Source organism: Argiope bruennichi, chromosome 8 (assembly GCF_947563725.1).
Source record: "Argiope bruennichi chromosome 8, qqArgBrue1.1, whole genome shotgun sequence".
NCBI lineage: Eukaryota > Metazoa > Arthropoda > Arachnida > Araneae > Araneidae > Argiope > Argiope bruennichi.
Window position 1 is genome coordinate 75,758,111 of NC_079158.1, and position 21,851 is coordinate 75,779,961.

Consider the following 21,851-nt stretch of genomic DNA (forward strand, 5'->3'; position numbering starts at 1 on the left):
TTAGACACGTTTTTCTAAAACAAAAATTAGACACAAAATTACACTCTTAGTCACAAAATCCCAGATCAAATTTGATATATTTGTAATTACGTTTTTGAATTATCACGTTTACATTTTTATGAAAATACAGACCGACAGACAGTCCATCGTTGGATTTGGTACAAAATTTGACAGGTGTCTACATTATAGATGTTAAAACTGTGTACCGAGTTTTATCTATCTATCTCTCTCTCTCTTCGTTTTGTAGCATTCGAACAGCCGGTCTTCCACTGAACAGGTTTTACTCGAAATTTGATGGGTATCTGCAAATTTGGTGTAAAGATTGTATACCAAACTTCAACCGTCTAGCTCAGAGCGCTTTTAAATTATCTTTGTTGCAGACAAGACAGAGGGACATTTTCTAAATATGTATTTTCCGAATTAAGGGAGGTCCGAAACACTAAATTCGTCAAAATATCAAATTCGCATTTTTAACGATTACTACATTTATCTCTATGCTACGCATACGAAAGAAGACAAAAAAAATAGTTCTTCAATAGATTTAAGACTAATTCTGACTGAAATTTAATACAGTTCCGGCATCAATATTCTAAACTAAAAACAAAACACTTGTTTTCTGTAAAGCAGTCCTAAAGTAAACATGCATTTACTTAGAATAACAAATATAATTTCAGAGACGAATCTTCTATAATATAACTTAACAATTCACATAAAAGATTCGTAAACTAGAATTTCAAGTGCAGAGCAAGCTTTGCAGTATATATCACGCTTTCCTTACTTACGAAAAAAGGGTATATTTGTAATAAAATAGAGAATCGTGACTTTATGAACTTGTCATTTGTTACACTAACGCGTTTTCTACAAGCAGAATTATTTCCATGTTTCGATTTAAAAAGCAAAACCAAACACTAGTCACCACAAATCAAATGTACTTATGACAAGAATTTCAATCAGAAATAGATTAATGCCAGCTCGCTTTAATGTTACATTGTTTTCAAGTTCTGATAAAACCAACGAGACGTGACACCTGGTCAAATGAAAATCCCAGCAGCAAATGCAAGGAGGGTATATCCGCCGCTAGCAGGAGTACCTCGCATACACACAAATACATCAAAAATAAGAGAAATAATTGCGGAGAATTTCCAGACTCACAATGTATAGCGGCAACTCGAAACACGGAATAAATCATCCGCTGCCAAAATTACAGTAATTGAAAAGTTTCTCCCAGTTTTGTCAGGTTCATTCGTAAAACGCGAAAGTGAATTTTCGGTTTCATCAATCATTGAAAACTAGAATCGGTGGCTAATTTCGTACTTCTGCATTTCCCGGGTATCCGTTCAATAGTTGTTCCTTGTCGATCTGAAAGCGCATATTACTTAGGAAATGAAAAATGAAAACTCTTCGGGTTGCTTAGTGTTTTGCGTACATTCAGATTAACACACATTTGATCATAACTCATTGTTTAATGAAGTTAAGCGGATAAATATCTGGAAATTAATTGTACTCGAAACATTATTTTACAATGCAAACATTGCATATTACATAAACGGAATTTAAATACTCAGAAAATATGCACATTTCCATATAAGAAACAATAAATTCACTTATATGTTTAATTGTTCATTTAAACTGCATTTTGAATTTAAGATATTACTGGAACTAACATATATTTGTTATTATTTATATATTTTTTAAATAAATAAATTCATATCAATCATTTTAACTATAAACCCAATCATACAGAAGATAATTTAAATCAAATACAGCATACATCAAGTAAAATAATTTCAATGACTTTAATCTTGCGTGTTGAATGTGAATCGTTTGAAAACTGACATAATTAAATTTAAAAAATAAAGCAGTTAGATATTAAAGTTGCAGAAATAATTTATTAAATTTTTGCATTAGTGCTAAACTAAATCATCAAAACCAATCTATAATAATTAAAGACTTTATTATTAATTTAATTGCTAAAAACTAGTGAATACAATTTATTATAGCATTTATACCAATTGCTTAGCTATCAAACACTGAAAATGTACTAATTTACTAATTGCTCCTCAATGTTTTATACAAAACATATTTCGTTATATTCGACACATACCAATATCAAAACCATGAACACATAAAATAATACACTCTAGATAAAAGTAAGTAATTTTTCACGAACAAGGGATTGCGAGTACAAATTAAAAGACTCTTCAACAAAATGTTGAGTATAAGCTTTTGACAAAGTTTGGAATTTATTTTCAGATCACTAAAAAAATCAAATTTTTCTGAAAAAGCATTTTTACAGATACCTTAAGAGCATTTTATTGAATAACTTTTTCAAATCTGATCTTGTTTTAACTATTGCGAATAAAAACCCTTTTATCTTTATTTATTTTTTTATTGTTAAGAATTAAAATCACTTTCAGTCCGAAAAGCAAACGAGGAAGGAAAAAATATAATCTTTCAGAAGATTAACAAATATCTGTATTATAATTTTAAAAATTTTCGCCAATAAATGTATGAAAATTTAGCAGATAAACTTGTGTATCGACACTTCCAAATGGAACGACATAACATCACAAGCATTATACATCTAATTCCCGTAATTATGCCATCCAGTACTTACCAGTCACATCTAAGCTAATTTCGGCTGATGTCGCTTTGTATGTGTGTCCGTTGATGACGTTGGAAGCCTCACAAACATATTGCCCTTGATATTGATATGTTACGTTCTGTATCACGAGCCTAGCAGTGTTGCCTCTCTGTTGCCACTCAATGCCATCACCTCCCATCTTCTGGAGCCACGAATATCTGTTCAAGAAAGGTAAATAATTTAGTAAGTGGAAAGCTTGTTCAAATAAAAATATGCTCCATGGATATATAATAAAATGAAATGAAAATCTAGCAAATCATATTGATCAGAAATTCAAGCATTTAATTTAAAATTATTACATTTTAGGGCTGTATTAAACTCTTAGGGCCCTTATACAATGCAAGACACGTATACCCACATTGCAATTCCTAACTGCCAATATTAGATTTTTTTCTGTTGATTGAAATTTCTAACAGTCCATGTTAGATTTTTTTTATTGATTACAACTTCTAACTTTCCATATTTTTTTTTTTTTTAATTACAACTTCTAACTTTCCATAATTTTTTTTTTTTTAATTGATTGCAACTTCTAAAGTGTCTATATTGGATTTCTTTTTTTTTATTGACTGCAACTTATAACTGTCTATATTAGATTATATGTTTAATATATATTTTCAAAAATCATTTCAAATTACGATGGCGCATAGAGACAATGTGTATACTTATTTTTTTCAAACTTAATGACGATTCGACATTAATGTCATTTTAAAATAAATATTGAAATAAATCACAAATCATGTGTCATTCATATTTCTGTTCACATTCATATATCATGCCATATATAGAAATGCTGTTCATTTTTTTCATATTTTAAATACAGATTCGAAATTAAAACTTAATACTTAAGTCTTAAAAGCACAATTTTGTGAAAAACTAAATATTATTAATCAATTATATTTCATTTTTTAACAGTGAGAATATCACAAATTTGCTCAGTATAATTTAAATAAAAGCATTTCCATACAGAAAATAAACATGGTATTATCGCGTTGATATCTTTTTCAAAACAAGTTTAGTCGAATGGAAGACAAAATATACCGTCACACGCTAATACACGCTCCTATCATCAACAAAATAAATTTCCACAATTTTACAATTAAATTCCTCAAAATTTTATTTGAGTTCAATATTATGGGAAAAGTAAGTGAATCGTCATAAACAATTGAATAAATTTATAAAGCATATGTAAATAATTTATGATAAAAACAAATCACAATACGAGCTCAGACAGAAAAAAGCATTGCACTTCAAAAATAACGAATTTAAAGTTCTAATCCTATCACAATCAAACAAATAATGCATACATAGTTAATGATCGCACAATGGTGCGAAAGAGATCGAATCACTAGCGAAACTAAGGACTTAAACGCAATTACAAAATGTTTCCATTATATTAATCCTATTAACTGAGAGATGATCTGTTTTCAAAAGACACGGATTTTGGCATCTATATTGGCGATTAGAATAAATTAAGCACTGGAATCCTTTCAGGACAATCCTTGTTCACAAGATAAACATGAAATAACCAACGCAAATTTAATTTTGAATTCACAGAATATAATGAATCTACTATGTATCATGCTATTGCTACTCAAAATGGTAAGAACAATTCTTTTATAAACTGATATGCTGCTTATTTTTTCACATTTTGCTTGACATATAATTCTAGATCCTGTCGAGGTATTTAATTATATTTTGGAAGGTACAATTTGGTTTTAACAGCGATCAAAAAGGGCTAAAAAAATGTCGCCAGATTATAAAAATATACTCAAGTGCATTATTATTTATTATGAAACATTTTGCACGCGCGAATCACATGCTATTGAGTTTGGCAATTGAGATCGCCAAATTGGCGAAATTTTTTCATGAAGCTTTTTTATTCGAAGTTGCAACCGACAAATACCTTTTGCAGATTTTTTTAACTTTAAAACTGTGCCAAACTGTTTTAATATTGTTTTCTATTTGATTTGAAATAGTTAATTATACAAGTATTATTAAAGAGTAGATTAAAATTACGATGCCAAATGCAATATAAATTGTATTGATTTAAAAAAAATTTAATATATCAATAATGTTAGCTTTAATTCATTATTAAATTCATTTCAACTACTTATCAGTTAATATATATGTAGATTACAGTACAAATCTTTTAATAATTTACAAACTTGAAATTGCTTTCATATATTATTTCCTTCTGCATTATACAAGCAGAAAACCCCATTTTCTTTTCAAAATTTATACAAAATGCTAGAAAATTACAAAAATTTAAATGGCAGTCTATTTGCACTTTCCAATATAGTAGTTAACATACATAGATATGCATAGCCACGTTCGTAATGTGACCAATGCACATGTATTGATTTCATTGAAATTTAAAAAAAAAATAAGTATAGAAAATATTTATTTACTTTATAATACACTTAAAAAGCTTTAAGCTTTTAATAAAGTTTTGTAAAGCTTATAAGTATGCTTAGTAATACTTTGTTTATTACTATAATAAACAAAGAAATATATTAATGATTTGAAAAATATATAAAGAAATCCAAAAATCCTCAAGAAAAGGGGAGGAAAACTGCTTTCGATATACAGTTAAATACAAAAACATATTTATCTCTAAATATTTGTAAAAGTTGCAAGTAAATATAATCCCAATTCAAATGCATATTTGTAAGTAATAAAAATTCCAGCCTGAAATAAAATAAACAGAAATAATGCAAGTCATTATATTTATACAAATTAAATATTAGATTCTAATATAGATCAAAACTTTGAAGATTTAATCGATGTGTTTGATAATGAAGTACAAAAAAAGTACAATAATACATCTTCCATTACTAATACAGGGCAGCCATAAACCAATGTTATATAAATGTCATCGGTTTATTGTTGATAAGGGTCACATGGATATGCATTTAATATTTCAATCTATAAGTTACTGTAAAAGTAATTAATCGATTATTATTAATAATACCCGATTAAAGTGATTAATCGATTAATCAAATTGTTTGATTATTGTTGATAATTAGCGATTATTATTATTACCACGTTGATTGAATTTCTTACAATGTAATTTATATGGGCACACTGGTCACCCCCATGGCAGTCAAGGTGTTAATAGTGATTATAACTAATAATAACCGGTTAGACGCATAGACACGGCACAGATATAAAGTATAAAATATGGACCGATGATCAAATTCTATTTTCTGAAAATATTTAAGTTTAGAAACATACTAAGGACGAGATGTTATTGTGCTACCAATGACGTAATGATCTATCCAAGTCGCTTGAATGATATAAAATCACATTACAATATACCATGACATCAAAAACAAATTAGTTATATAAAGGCAATGGAATTAATTAGATGGATTTGTTATTGTTCTATTGATGACGTAATGGCCTATTCAAATCGCTTGAATGATACAAAATCACATTACAATACCATGATATCAGAAACAAATCAATTATATAAAGACAATGGAATTACTTAGGAGGATATGTTATTGTGCCATCGATGATGTAATGGTCTATTAAAATTTTTCGAATGATACAAAATTACATTACAATACCATGTTATCAGAAACAAATTAGTTATATAAAGGTAATGGAATTACTTAGGAGGTGGATTTCCTTCTGCTTCGCACACCAACGTCGTACTGTTGTACACAGCAACTGTAGCTCCATGAATTGGCGACACATTCAGAATCTGTGGTTTGTCTGGAACAGAAACAAAGAAAAGATTAAAAAAAAATAATAAATTATATTTCCAAGCGAAGATTCAATTTCGATTCCACTCCCGTGAGAAAAAAAAAAATCCCAGTGATTAGCTTAATTGTAACACTGCCAAAGAGATGGCAAATTACCAGAACCACTTAATCCATTGCTTTCCTTTATTTTTAAAAACGAAGTGGGTGAAAAAAAAAAAGAAGAAATTATCACCACACAGAATTTTTTTCCCTCTCTCCAGGTAAACTGAAAAGAGTTGGAAGATGCACAGCAGCAACAGCGAGGCGGATGAAAGTAAATAAAGATATATATATAGAAAAAAAAAAAAGAGTTCGGTATTCAGTCTTTTGTTCTGATAAAAATTAAAGGACGGTAGGAAAAGAAGAAGAAATTTTTAGCGCAGAGTAATTAATCTTTTCCCAGCTTTTCTTGCCGCCTGAAAAATGGATCCCAGAACTTTTACTTCAATTAAAAGGGAATTAGCCCACAGAGGGCCTGCTCAGGAGAAAAGTGATGTGAAGCAGGGAGGATCCTTTATTGCTGATAGAAGAAACAGATGAAGGACAACCAGGACATTGTGTTGAGCATTTCGTAAATGATAATCAATAGAAATATTTTACTTTATGTTAAAAAAATTGGCACAGTAATTTTATTGATTTAAGCAGCGACTTTAGATAAAATTGTATTTAAAGAGGCTTATAATTCCTGGTATGCGCAAAATATTTATGTATCAATGAAATGTGATTAGAGCTTCTTTCTGAAGGTAGATGATTATTTTAAAAAGTCAATTTTTTGAAAAAATATAATACTTTTTTACTCAATATTCTTAATTTCTCAGTAGTTTTCTTGATAAAACCGTTTGAATTTTGTACCTAAATCCATTCATTAGGAATCTACATTGATTTTTTATATTTGCATATAATAAGTTTAAATGCTATTTTCTCAAATTGTAAATTTTGATGGAACTTTCTTATGATAAACCATCGAATATTAAATCTAATTCCTATATAATGTTCAAATTTGGTACAATAATTTCTCAATATATTCTTCAGTTCTTGAATTATTTTTTAAGAAATTTGTTAATGCAGGAACATTCTACAGCAGTTTTAATGTTTCAAAGTGGGAAAAAATTTTAAAAATTCGTGTAATTCATCAGTTAAACATTAATATTTAAAGTGAATAAAAAATAAGGCTTATTTTTTTAGTTCAAGAACTAAAAAATAAGCCCTACTTCTTAATTTATTATTATATATTTCTTAATATATCTGCAGTATATCACTTAAACAAATCATTTGATAAATTTCTAATCCGGAAAGGTTTTTTCTTTATACGTCTTTTTAACCTCTACTTCATTCTTTTCCAATTTTTAAAAACATTTGGCATTTAATTGATATATTTTCCTTTTAAAGACGTTTTTCAAACGAGTTTATGCAAAAATTTAAATATAGTATCATTATCTATTATTTCTCAAGGAGCTTCCAAAAAAATTCATTCAGAATGTAATTACAAACCTTATATTTAAAACTTTGAGTGTCGATCAATTTCTGTTGTTGTTGTTTCTAATGCACTTGTTATAGACAAACATTTAGAGACAGAAATTAGCCATATGACTCGCAAATCAAATTAAATTTTTTGTAAAGGAATGAAATTTGTCATAAAATACATTTCCTGAAAGAACTTTTATGGATTTTAATGCAACATCTTTACATCTTACAGCAAGATTCTGTTACATCAACGAAATGATTGTTATCTTATTAATTAAAATAGTCAAATTTCCTCGTGAAAGTTTATGCATCAATTGTTTTTAGAATTTTTATAAAAACATTCTTCATTGGAAACACAATTTTCTTGTCTTAAAAACAATTAGCTATAAAATCATTTAATGAATCGACTTAACTCACAACGGTTAAGATAGGATTACCAGAAACGGAAAATTAAATCAAAGAGTAAACAGAGAAATAAATTCTTATTTATAAATAAATGCATATGTATTCAAAATATTTTAGGTGTTCTATAAAAAACAATAATGAAATCTTAAATAAATTAAAGGGATTCATTCAGCAAATCTGTTAAACTTTTTCCATCTCAAAGATCCTTTTACAAAATTCATTCGACTGAATATTCATTTAAAAAAGTCGCTCTCAGTCGTTCAAAAAGTCCTAAATCTTAAAAATAAATTATTGTGGTGGTTAACATTTTCGAGACAGTATCGATATGACCAACGATGACTGATTGTCATCAGTTATTACTTTGACAATTTTTGCTGCACTAATAAATAATTCTAACAAATACATGTGTCTGAGGCAATAATTACTGCAGTTTCACACTCGGAAATCATTTAATTATGAATTCCACATCAAAAAATTATTGTTGATTAAAAAAATACTAGTAATATACTAATGTGGTTGGTTAATACTAATGCAACATTTTATTGTTCATCAAGTACGTGCAAACCACTTTCAACAACTTTAATCATTTTACACAAAACAAGTTTTTAAAAAAAGTAAATAAAGCTTCTTGAATTTTAATTTTGCAAAAAACATTGAACCACGAATGCAAACATGAAAGGTAATCCACAAAATAATAACCGATAATTAAATGTAAAACACGATTTTTTTTTCTTTTTTGCTGCAATAATAAAGAATTCTAAGCAAATACATGTGTCTGTGACAAGAATTACTGCAGTTTTACAAGTTTGACTCGAAAATAATTTAACTATGAATTCAATATTTAAAAAAAAAATCAATATTGTAAGTTGAAAAAATGCCTTTTATAGCAATGGCGCAGTATTTTATTTTTTAATGGCGCGCTATCAACTATGTACAAACCACTTCCATTATTCAACAACTTTAATCATTTTACACAAACCAGGCTTTTTTTTAAAGGTAAATACAGCTTCTTGAATTTTAATTCTACAAAAAAATAAACTGAACCACGAATGGCAAACATGAAAGATAATCCCGGATAGAACTTTTATATACTTGCAAACAGAGCTATAATTAAACAGACGAAACCGAGCATGAACATACTCTGGACTGCGTCCAAAAAAGAATATGCTTTCATTATTCAACGGATCTCCACGAAAATGCAGTATTTCTTGCGAAGCCTTAAAGGATTTACAAAATTCTTCAGTTTTTTTTTTTTTTTCGTTCTTTTTTTTCCCCTGCTTCGAAAACACAGGATGGTCTGAGATTCTTTGCCACAAAAGGGATTTGGGTTCTAAACCGAAAACAAAGAAAGTTTCCAAGGAAACAGCAAATAAAATACCCGAAGAAGGGAAAAAAAATAACTCGCTGCAAATTATATAAATAACCAGGGTTTTCTATCAGGTTTTGTGGGTATGAAATCTTTTTACCGCAAGTGCTTCTTTCCTTTAAAGGGGAGAAGAAAAAAAATAATTCCCCAGTAAAGTTTGCATGAGTATGCTCCCAAAATCTCAATTTCGGATGACTTTGCGACAATTGTTTTCAAGGAGGTAGGTATCTGGATTTGAAATAAAGTGAAGTGGCTTAAAGGGAAAAAGGGGAAAAAGCTGAAATGTTTCAAGTGGATCTAGAGGCTTATGTGTTTTGAAGAAGTTTCAAATTTAATCAAAAGGTATTTTTCAGATTGGCCAACAACTTTTTTTAGAAGTTTTTGTGAGTATTTAACATCTTTAAAAGCATAAAAATTCAATTTCTAAACTTACTTATTTTAAACGTTTAACTGTATAATCTAACCGGGCTTTTTTAAAAAATTTTGTTTAGATTGATTCTTTAATGTATGCTTTACTCTACGTTTTATTTATAGACTTTAAGAATTTTTTTCTATTGAAGTTATGAGTGGTTTACCTGTAGGACAAAAAAAAAATATGAATATGGTAAACATTTATATTTAATGAGATTAATGAAAGTTTAAACGGTTGATAAATTTTAAAATAAAGCAGGAAATATTATTATATATATATATTATGAAATTAAAAATACCAATGAAAAAAATTTAAGCTCATTTTTGCCTCTTTATTTAATATACTGGTTCTGTTTCGAATAGATCGATATGATCAGGCTATCGCTTGTAAGAATAAAATAATTATAGCTGTAAAACTATAGATAAATCGAGAGAAAATACATTTCAAAATATAAATAGCAATATTTTTTTTTTGACGAATGTGAGAGTTTTAAGTGCATGTTTGCTTTAAATTAACTTTATGCCATCGCAAAACTTACATGCGAAACCAGCTTTAAAGCATTTGATCACTAATGTCAGATATAATGCATATTATGCTTACACAGATACAACTGATATTTAGTAAAATTAATTTTCGGTCCGAAAACCAAAAATTTACTACAATATCAACGCCAAACTGTCGTGCAACACCAGAGGAAGAGATTTGACAGTGTAAACTGCCGAAGATCCATCTACATAGAGAGTGTTTCTAGAAATCAAATTTTAGTTCGGAATTCCAGACTATACGACAAGGCCATCGCCAAACTTCTGTGAAACACTAGTGTTAGGAATCTGATCATAAGAGCCATATATAATGTGCACCAGGCCTATTTTCACGGCGAATGTTTAGTAAAATTAGTTTCGAGTTGGAAGCTGAGATTGTGCCACTGAGCCATCATGCCCTATTCTCTGATATTGTACTTGAGACTATGTTTACAGGATGCAATGAAATTAGAAATTATCGATTCAAGAAATCAAATAGATGGATTTCTAAAATAAAATGCTAAGTATGTTAATAATAATTGTTGCTGTACTGGTGCAATCAATCCTGGTGAAAATGGTGAAGTTGCTTCCTTCATTAACAACTGGCAAATTAACCAGTGTTTCTTCCGAGGTTTTTTTTTTTCTATATTAAATATTTTACATAACAAAGTGTCTAATTAGCGTACATATCACGAAAAATCGGTAGTCACTTTTTCTTTTATAGTTTTTTTTTTTAATTTTATTTTTTATTACTCATCGAACACTCGTTACAAAAACACATTTTCGGGGCTTCACTATTGCTGTTATTCGATATTCTTTTTACCATTTGCCTTTTTTTCTTGAAGAACACTTTTTCTTCCTGTATTAGTAAAACTCTAGAAAAGCGGAAATTAATGGAATTGCATTCTTTTTGCCCCTTTTCCTCGCAAACCAATGTGTGCTTGCACCATTTCCTAAACTCGATTTTAATTAGTTAGCTCCAAATGCGGCTAAATTAGTTTCGATTTGTCCATTACAGGTTCCTAAATGGGTTCTTAAGTTTATTACTTTTTATTACGCGGTTAAAAAAATAACCGTACTTAAAGCATTTTCGAGAATAAGCTTATGTAGTAATTGGTTCTCGCGTCGCTTTGCTACACATAAAGCGTTAGGATAATTGGCTTTACTTGGATTTGAATTACTTTTTTTATGAAACTCTTTAAGGATTTCTTTGTATATTTTTGATTAATTACTCAAGACAGCTTATTTTCGTTTTTTATTTTTCTTATTAATAAATGTGTGACGGGATTAATGAGTTTTCTTATTGAAATAGTTGTTATCACTTTTCGGTCTTTTAGAGGAATAAATTACATTTTATTTAATGGATGACGCAGCATATTCCAAGTACTCTGTAATGAGTTCCGCGCTAAGCTAACATTGTATTTATAAAAATTTCTTACGCAATTTACCACAAATAAATGAAATTAAAGCTCAAATTTAATTACTTTTATATTCTAGATTTATAACATTCTTTGGCATTTCATTAATTGCTTTTTTATAAGTTAAAGATGCGTAATGTGATAATTAATAACGCCGTGTATTAGGGTACATAAAACTTTTATATATATTTTATGAATACTTATATACTAACTTTATTTTTCAAACCCTAAATTACATTAGCATCTCCAAATTCAAATCTTCATATTACAAATCCTTATATATGCACAAAAACATCTTAATATAAGTAAAAGTCATTGTGGCTCTGTCCGTATTGTGTATTTTCTACATTTACACGAAGTGACCGAGTTTAACAAAATTTTAATCTTATTGAGAAAAGGCAAACAATTAAATCAACTTTTTAAAGAAAGATGCAAATTAAATATTCATTTAATCAGAAATTAACTGAAATGTTGCCATTTTTCCGCAGTAACATCAAAGCAAATTACCCAACAAAAATATTTTATACCATTTTGAATTTCAAAATTTTTATTTTGCAGTAATAACAATTTTATTTCCGTGAAATTTGTACCTCAATTTTAATTCCTCTTTCAAAATTTAATAAATATTAAAAAAAGATGTAGCCAATTTTGAAATAAAGAAATTTGTAGATACTCAATTGCCATATAACGGTGAGGCTGAACAAATCTACACTTATTTTCCTGAAATTTACTTTTTAAAAAAATTATTTTGGAAACAGCCTTTTTTTTATTATTATTTTAAAAAACAATTTATACAAAGTAATGATAATTTTATATATTGAAGAGGGAAATATAATCGAGAAAAGAAAATTCTCCGTAGGTAATATTACAGAAGAACGCAGAATGAAAAGCTTAAAAGCAAACGATTAACAATTTTATAACAGAAACAAAAATTCATTCGGCTTAATGATGAAGATAAAATTAAATAAAAGCCGGTTTTTAAAAATCGTCTGATTCAATCACTGTTCTCATAAAGAAAAAAACATTATGAACGATAAAAGAATTTTGTGCATTATAAGATTTTACACAATTGTAGTGTTTACATTGGGAAACAAGTTATGAAAAGTATTTCCAACTCTCAATAACGAAGAATATATTAGTTAGGTTCCAAATAAAGCCGTCACCATATACAATCAAGTGATTTTTCAGTGTAAGGAAACAAAGTTTATAGTAATAAAAATGTTATTGCCCTATCAAAATTGTATAAAAAGGCCATGAAGGCTAAAGTTTTTGTTAAAAGGAATCTAGAACCGGATGGAGGCAAAAGGCAGACAATATAAACGGAGTGCACCTTCTTCGTCTCCTTATCCTTGCATATATAAAGACCCACATATTGTCCATACACTTAAAATAAAGTCCCACACTTCGTAATATAGTGAAGGAAATTGAGTAGAGAGTTTTTGACAGCTTCTTTACTGAGTAAAATCAATATTCGATATATAACTAGAATTTCAATAACAAGACCATATACCAAATTTCATTTATCCAAATCATAGCTTTGAAAATCGCGTTTACATACACCTATAATATACAAACCAATAGAATCATCTCAAAAGGTGGATTTGGTTAAAAATTTTATGCTAATTTAAATTAAAGATGTTAAAATTGTGTAGCAAATCTTGTCTTATTGCATTTTTATAGTTAACAAGTAGTATCGTTCTCCGTTTTTTAATTGTTTCATTTTGTAGTTATGTTTACTTGTTTTAAAATGGACAAAAAGGTCAAATTCTTTTTAAAGGTTTCATAAAACATAGGAAAAAAAATCGACAAATTTGGTGTTAAGTCCGTGTAGTTCAAAGTGTTTATCAGTTATATTATTTATAGAAGCACGGACAAACATACATAACTCCAAAATTGTGTAGTTCTTTTTATTAAATTGAGGAAAGTCTAAAATGAGAATATTATTCTAAATGTGAAGTTTTTGACGATAACAATAATTACTATATTTGTGGTACTTCGCATACAAGAAGGTAAAAACACTATTTAATATTTTACAAATTTTTTTGAATAAATAGTTCATGACAAGGGATTAAATTCATCAAAATATCAACATTTTACAAACCTATTCGCAGATATTTTTAAAAATATTAAAAAAGAATTCCCGAAATTGTATAGACTTTTTGTTTGCAAACACGAATATTCCGAAAAAATAATTCATGCAGAATAATTCTAATGGGAAAAGTAACTATAACTAGACTATAAAAGAAAAGTAAATATTTTTCAGAGCCAACAAAAACATCTCCACAAAAATATTTTTAAAGTATTTCTGAAAAAAAAAATCGTACTTATATTACAAAACAAGTACTTCTAAAATGCTTGTTAATACAAATAAATAAATAAATTATTTTGAAAAAATAGGAAAATGCAATTAGAAGTGGAAATATTTACAAAAGCAAGAAGCAACAAATGTAACAATGTTAGAATTTTATGAACAGATTGTAAAGCCATTATCATTTTAAAAGCTTACGCTGAAATGTTTTAAAATTACCGCATTTTGCTCCGTCTTAACTTGGAATAAAATGTAGAATTTTATCTTTTAAAAGCGCGCACACAAATATGAAAAGTTCTGTAGTTAATTCTGTTTTCATTCATATTTGTGGAATTTTGCTTTCTTTTGTTAAATGCTGTTTCGAGGAATTTTTATCGTTTTCTTTTTACATTAACATAAATAAACAATCTGTACTGAAATTAAAGAGAAATAAAATTTCAGGATTTATGTTATTGAATTTTAAAGCTTTCTTTTAAATTCAACATTTTACGAGTTTCAATACTTTTACAAGTTTCAAATATGGTAATACTTGAAAATATACATTAGGGCTATAAAAATATCCGATAGAAATGATTCTAAAAACATTTTTATCAATATACTAATAAGTAGTATTTCTGTATTTTAATTATTTTAAATTTATTATTATAAATTTGAAACAATGGTCTTTCGAAGTCATTTCATTTCAGTATTTAGCTGTCAGACGATAAAATCAGTAGAGGACAAAAATTTAATTAAGTAAATCAATTATAGTTTGTAGAAAAAAAAAAAAATTTAAATAGAACATGGATTAGCGAATGCCAAGGCGGATAGGAACGTTATGGATCTTTTTAATTAACGAATTAAACAGAACACTAGATGTTAAGACATAGAATGTGATATAAAGATTTAATAGATTACAATATCACAATGGCCCAGATGCAAAAATAACAAAATGCGAAGAGTGATCATTTCGAAATTCATTTTTTGAACATTTAAATTAAATAATCATAAGATTTGCTATTGATACTTCGCCATTCCAATTAAATACTCCGAAGCTTTTTCTATTTATACTTCGCCATTTAAATTAAATACTCCGAAGCTTTTGATATTGCGCCATTTAAATACTCCAAAGATTTGCAATTAATACTGCATTCTCTTCCTATTAACATATTTGTAATCCAGCGTACTATTTGTAATTGAGCCAATCTTACAATTAGGTATCATGATATTGTAAATAAGTATTCCATTTAATATGTGGTGTACATTTTATCTGGTGTAACTGTAACTTTTTAAATTTAACTGTAACTGTAATGTTTTCATCATTCATAAAATTTCTCGATTGCGTCTCCGCTTCGCATTTCCATATTTTTCTATAAAAAAAATGTCTTATATCCTACTATTTTGTTTATCTTTAGAGCTTGTTCATTATTTTAGAAACAACGTGTGTGTGTGTGTGTGTGTGTGTGTGTGTGTGTGTGTGTGTGTGTGTGTGTGTGTGTGTGTGTGTGTGTGTGTGTGTGTGTGTGTGTAACATTCAAAAGTCGTGTATTTAAATCACTTCCAGAACCTCTACCTGTATGCTCACTAAAGCAATGTAAAAGATGATGGCAGAGGGAAAACCGCAAAAGTCAAGACATAAATTTAAAGGCGAAATTTGACGAAATAAAGCCTAGAAAGCATATCTTTTAGTGACATGAGCTGAGTATTAATAGCTAAAAGTTTGATAGCTACAAAAGGAAAGAAGAAATTAGATCCAGATAAACATAGGAAACCAAGAGTCACGTGCAATTTAAACGCTAAAATGAAGTTTCAATTCATATTGTAAGAAAATTAATTTATTTACAGAAAGCAGATTCATTGAATTATTAATATATAACCTTTAAACGAGGGTTGATTTGGGAATGTAAGATTATAAATGGCGAATATTCATAGAAACTTTCCGGAAATCATTCCATGAGATCTATTTCAAAAGGCAGATATTCTAAAAAATTAACTTAATTAAACACAACTAAAATAATTAATTCTACGTGATAACAACAAAAAATTAAGCATAAAAGTAAAATGTTACAACTACATTTGCCATAAAAATTTTATTTCATCCGTCATGGCTTATGTTCCTCAATAAAAGATATAAGAATACACACAAAAAAAGAAAGACATTCCAAAACAGCAAAGAGCACTCGACATATTGATTATTATATAAATTGGTAAAATGGATTTCATCTCGGACGAAAACGGGAGAGAAACTGCATTAAAAGAAATGTCAAAAACTCGGAGAAAACTCTCGTCGTTTTTTTTCCGACATGGGAACTCACTATTACTTCTGTTTCAGCGTTCGACAAGCATCCACGCTAACATCTTTCATCCGAACAAAATAATAATAATAAAAAAATCGAACCAAGAAAATCCTTTTAGTCAAAATCCATTATGCAGAAAAGGTAAGGTAAAAAATGTCAAGCGGTATCAAGAATTTTTCTCACTGTTGGAATAAAAAATTAAAAAAAAAAGGAAAAGAAAGAAAAAGAATGTTTGGGAGACATCGCGAGTGAAATGTTTGTCAAAGTTCAAGCATTTCAAGTTTTAAAAAAAAGTATAATAATAAGATTGGGCAATGTAAAATATTGTTTGGAATAAAAATGCAGCGTTTTTGTCGATTAGAGTACGTTAATCCACTTTACGCAAAAAATATCCTATAAAAACAATTCAACAACTTGTTTTGCTTAATGAATTTATACGTCGAAACGGTTCTTCATAAATGTATAGTATCAGCTGGCTGTAATCGCCTTATACACCACATTTTTAGACAATGAACCTTCATTCTTCATTAAAATGAATATGTTCTTTTATTAATTGAAAAGGAAAAATAACTTAGGGCATTAGTATTTATTTGGGAATTATAAGAAAGTAAAATGTAAAAATAAAAGATGACACTTCAAACCATTTATCAAAACAAAAGTGTTTAAAACAGCGCACGATTAAGAAACAAATGACAATCTTTTATTTTGGAAGTTAAATATACGGTATAACAACGGCAGTACGTTATCTTCTCTTTTGGATAATAGATGGCGATGCCTGATTAGGTATTCATCCCATAGTTGCGAATATAATTATAAGAGAAGAGATGTTGTTCTGTTAAAGTGTGCGCACGTTAATGTCTTGTCTTGTCTTGTCTTTTGTGTTTGTTTTGTGTGTAATGTGATCATTAAAATAATGTTCCCGAAAACATGGGTCCTCTTACTTCCACTACTAGGATAATGATCGTCATTCCACAATAACATTGTTTTATTTCATACTTCAAATCATTCATTCCATATTTCAAAATGCAACAAAATACTTTTTTTTTAGAAGGAAATGTTTCAGTTTTACTAAATGCTTAAAGAAATGTTTTAATTACACAAATACCCATTTTTTTTATTATTATAAGCTTGCAAAATTTTCTTGATGATTTTGTACATGTAAGTTTCCATAAGAAATATCACAAACCTTCATAACTGATATACCATACATTAATAAAAAAAAAAAAAAGAAAACGCTGAAATTTATTTTTGTTACAGATTTAAACTTTGAGAAATAATGGCCAACATAAAATTAAAATTTCAAGGGTAAAGGCTTGTGTTAAAGTGCTGCGGGAAGTATTAAAATCCAGAAATAGTGCTAAAAAGTTTTCGGAGATCGATTTCGCGCTTACTTATCTAATACTCAAAAAAAGATAATTAGAGACAAATTTGAAGCAGACGGATCTGAGATAATTAGGATTATATGAGATGGATTAGAGGCAAAATTCCGGAAGTTTGGGAAGAGAAGAGGAAATCGATGAAAGAATGTTCGAAATGTATCGTATACAGCCAAGATAATCGTTTTTATAAACTGCTTGTGAAGTAAGAATTCCAAAAGAAAATTTTCCACCTTCTTTTAATGCGATTGAAATGGTATGTTAAATATAGGCCATCACACACACTCTAATAAAGATTATGTCATTCAGAGGCTTCAGTTTTGCGAGAAGTGTTTGAAATTTGGAGTAAAATAGGCATTAATGGCAATTCACATTATAAAGATTTTGCTTAATAAGTAATTAATTAAGATTCATTTCACAACCTTTTTAATTTTACCTATACGCTAATGATCTATTTTTTTATCTATATATTTTATTGTAACAACACTGAGACAATATGTTTTTATTTATTCTTTAATAAGTTTTGCATGGAAAAAAAACTGAATTAACAAAATTTTCAAACAATTAACTATAAATATTAGTTAATGATTTTCTTAAACCGAAGCATTAACTTATTATGAAAGATTATAAAGGAAAAACAAGTTTGAAATAAACATAACAAAAATTATTTTACAAGACTTGTTAAGTGAAATATAACATAAGTCATAAGCCAAAAAATGAAATTCATAATATATAATAAAAATAAATATTGGTTCTTTATTTAATAATTCTGACAAATCATTGCGTACACAACAAAATTCTAATTTGTAATTCAAAAAAAAATCATTTCTTACAAATTTACTTATTTCACGGCTAGGCTAATAACTTTTTTTTTTCAATTATCTATCTATCACCTCTATCCTCACCTCAACAATCCAACAGCCGTAAGCAGCAGCTTCGAGTCTTTCTCGGTGAAAACCCGCCATTGACGAAATATCATTACACGGAATGTCAATGACAATTTATTTGGACGCAATGAGGCTTACATAATGGATTCTTCCTTGTAGAGTTTTCTTAAGAATAAAATATGTGATATAAAATCTGCAACTATTGATGAATTGATAGTGGTCATTGAAAAGAAATTCATTAAAAACTGAATTATATGTTTTCAAAAATAAGTGAGTCCATAACTTGATAATGCTAACAATGCGTAAGATAAGAATTTGAATCATCAATTTAAAAATATGTATTCAATATAATCAAAATAAATAATAATCAATATAATAAATAATAAATCAATATAATTCTGTTAAATTCACAAGAAATGTAAACAGAAAAATTATGTATGATACAACCAATATTTTATAAGCAATCAAAATACAATTGCTTTGATTGCTTATAAAATATTACATTTGTTTTAATTGCTTATAAAAAAGGTTTTTATTCTTTGCAACAACATATAAAATAATTTGTGTATATTTCAATGTATACAAGACACTTTCATCAGTGGTGTTTCTCTGTTGATCTTTAATATCATTTTCCATTAAATTTCAAACCCAAACTCGTAATACTCCTTATGCCAATTAGAGGTTGAAAGAAAAGAGTTAAATCAAAAAGAAACTTACATTTGACGTCAATGTTGACTTCCAACTCCTGGCTAGTACCTACATCATTGGTGGCCGAACAGCTATAGATTCCAGAATCGGATCGCTTAACCGGCATGAACTCGATCTGATCCTTCAACGCATAGATACTGGAATAGCCGGATTTTTTCCAGATCACGTTTGCTTGAGGATTGGCATCTACCACACACTTCACAGACACCGACTCTCCTTCTTCAATGTCCCTGACGGGCTGGCCCTCCAGTCGGATCTCTGGTAAGTCTGCAAATATAAAATAAAGTAAGTAATATCCTTAAATAATGAAACAAAATGCTATCATACATATACCTTTTCTATTTGAAACTAAGAGGCATTAAAATTACCGATATTATTAAACATGAATGCTGAGGAAACAGCAAGATTAACGTTTTCTTTGATTAATGCAAATTTGATTCCATACGAGTGCGCCATCTGGTAATGAATTTTAGAATAAAAATAATTTTTAAATTGTATAATATAATTATAATGAATAATAAGGACTATATTCATTTTTAAACAATTTATTCGTAGTTCTTTTACTAAACCCCATGACAAGAACAATAAGAAAGATGCGATATGAGATTTTACCGTGGAAAGTCATTTAATCATCAAATAATTTTAACAAAAAGAATTTCGAATACATATTTTATAATCTACTTATTAATATATATTATCAACAATCAGACCGTTATCTATAAATAAGCATGAAAACAATTACATTCAGATTACAATTATTGCTACAATCTGTTGAAACATCTTTTAATTCAAAAGGTCTTTCTGTGAATAAAATAATATTCAACACTTATGAATTCTGAAAATTAAAAAGTACGTGCTAAAGAAAGAATAAAAATAAAAGCAGATAATGTTCAAAAACTAAATTTAAACAAGAAGGTTCATTGTGAAGGAATCCCCCCATTCTTAATTTAATTTAGGATCTCACATTTCACCGAAGTTAGAAGAAATTTAGATTGCGTACCAGGACAGGTAAATAGCACGTAATTATCTCTCTTCTTAAAAACATAATGATGCTATGAGAAATTACTCATAATTTTCTTTTTAAAAATAATAAATGATAATCACCAGTTCTGAAAAATGGGAAAATAATGTTTAATTAGTTTAACAAGCTCCAAATTCGGTGCAAGGTTCAGTTTTAAAGCCTACGGGGTAATGAGAGAAAAGTAATTAAATAATTGAGGAACAAAAAGTTTTGTAATTGCACACTTAAAAAAAAATGATTACTGTGAAAGATTCGGATATTTTTTGCGGAAGTAAATAAAGAGGGTGCAAAATAAAGATATCAACAACTCAGCGCTTCTGATATGAAATTATACTCTTTCAATTAAGAAAACAGTTTTTTTTTTTTTTGGTATGTATTTTTCAAAGGGTACACGTAACTAATTTATGTCAGAAAATGATGATGAATTTGCAAAAACATGATTTTAAAACATCCATCTGCGTTCAAAAAGATTGAATTGTTTTTATTTCAAAACAAATATACTTTAAATATAGATATAAAAAAAAACTTATTTAAAATATATTCGAATAAAAAATACAATTTTTGAACTGGTAAACAGGTCTGCATTTTAAATGCCTGGACGCTTTTATTTTAAATAAATAAAACAAGTACGTTGGATGAATATTTTAAAAATAAATGTAATTATTTGAATTTTAACGACAGGTTTCCATGCATTATAATATATACTGCGAAATTATATTTTTATAATATATACTGCGAAATTATACATTTATATACTGCGAAATTAAGTAAATAAAAACTGCTAAATTAAATAGTTTACTCTTTAAGTATTAATGCCGCTTAGCTTTTATATAGGGAAAAAAATATTTTTTTTCCCTTTGTATTAATTAAAAATAGAAAAATAGTATTAATGAACAAGTAAATTTTTACAATCTATAGTCAAATTAATGAAATATATTTTTAAAAACTTTTAATATAATTAATATAATTTCTTAAAAATGTGCATTAATTCGGAAAATAATATTTGAAATTTAATTGAGATGTGTCATTCCATAAATTCGCTTGGTATTTGCGCAATTTTCCCTTATTAAAAGAAATATGCGCTATATATTATTTAATTTCTAATTTACCAGTATTATCTTCAAAAGTAAGAGTTAAATAATTGATTTGGAGGACGCCTATCAAAAATTAATGCAGCTTCACAAATTAAATACATTGGTTATCTAATATAATTCCATGATTCTTCCATAAAGTATATTATTCAACAAGAATATTCTGTTTCTTTTCAAATCAAAATACTATATGAAATGAATTGGA

General features: G+C 28.0%; 1 protein-coding gene across 2 annotated transcripts in view; it reads right to left on the reverse strand.

The window, feature by feature from the left end:
* LOC129980965 (kin of IRRE-like protein 1) overlaps positions 1–21,851 on the reverse strand; it is a 497,116-nt gene that overhangs the window by 153,461 nt on the left and 321,804 nt on the right. For both annotated transcript variants that reach the window (XM_056091509.1, XM_056091510.1), the window contains exons 4-6: positions 19,544–19,801; positions 6,262–6,364; positions 2,618–2,802 (exon numbers count right to left, since the gene is read on the reverse strand). In XM_056091509.1, the coding sequence (XP_055947484.1) occupies positions 2,618–2,802; positions 6,262–6,364; positions 19,544–19,801 (546 nt within the window). The remainder of the gene's footprint in view (positions 1–2,617; positions 2,803–6,261; positions 6,365–19,543; positions 19,802–21,851) is intronic.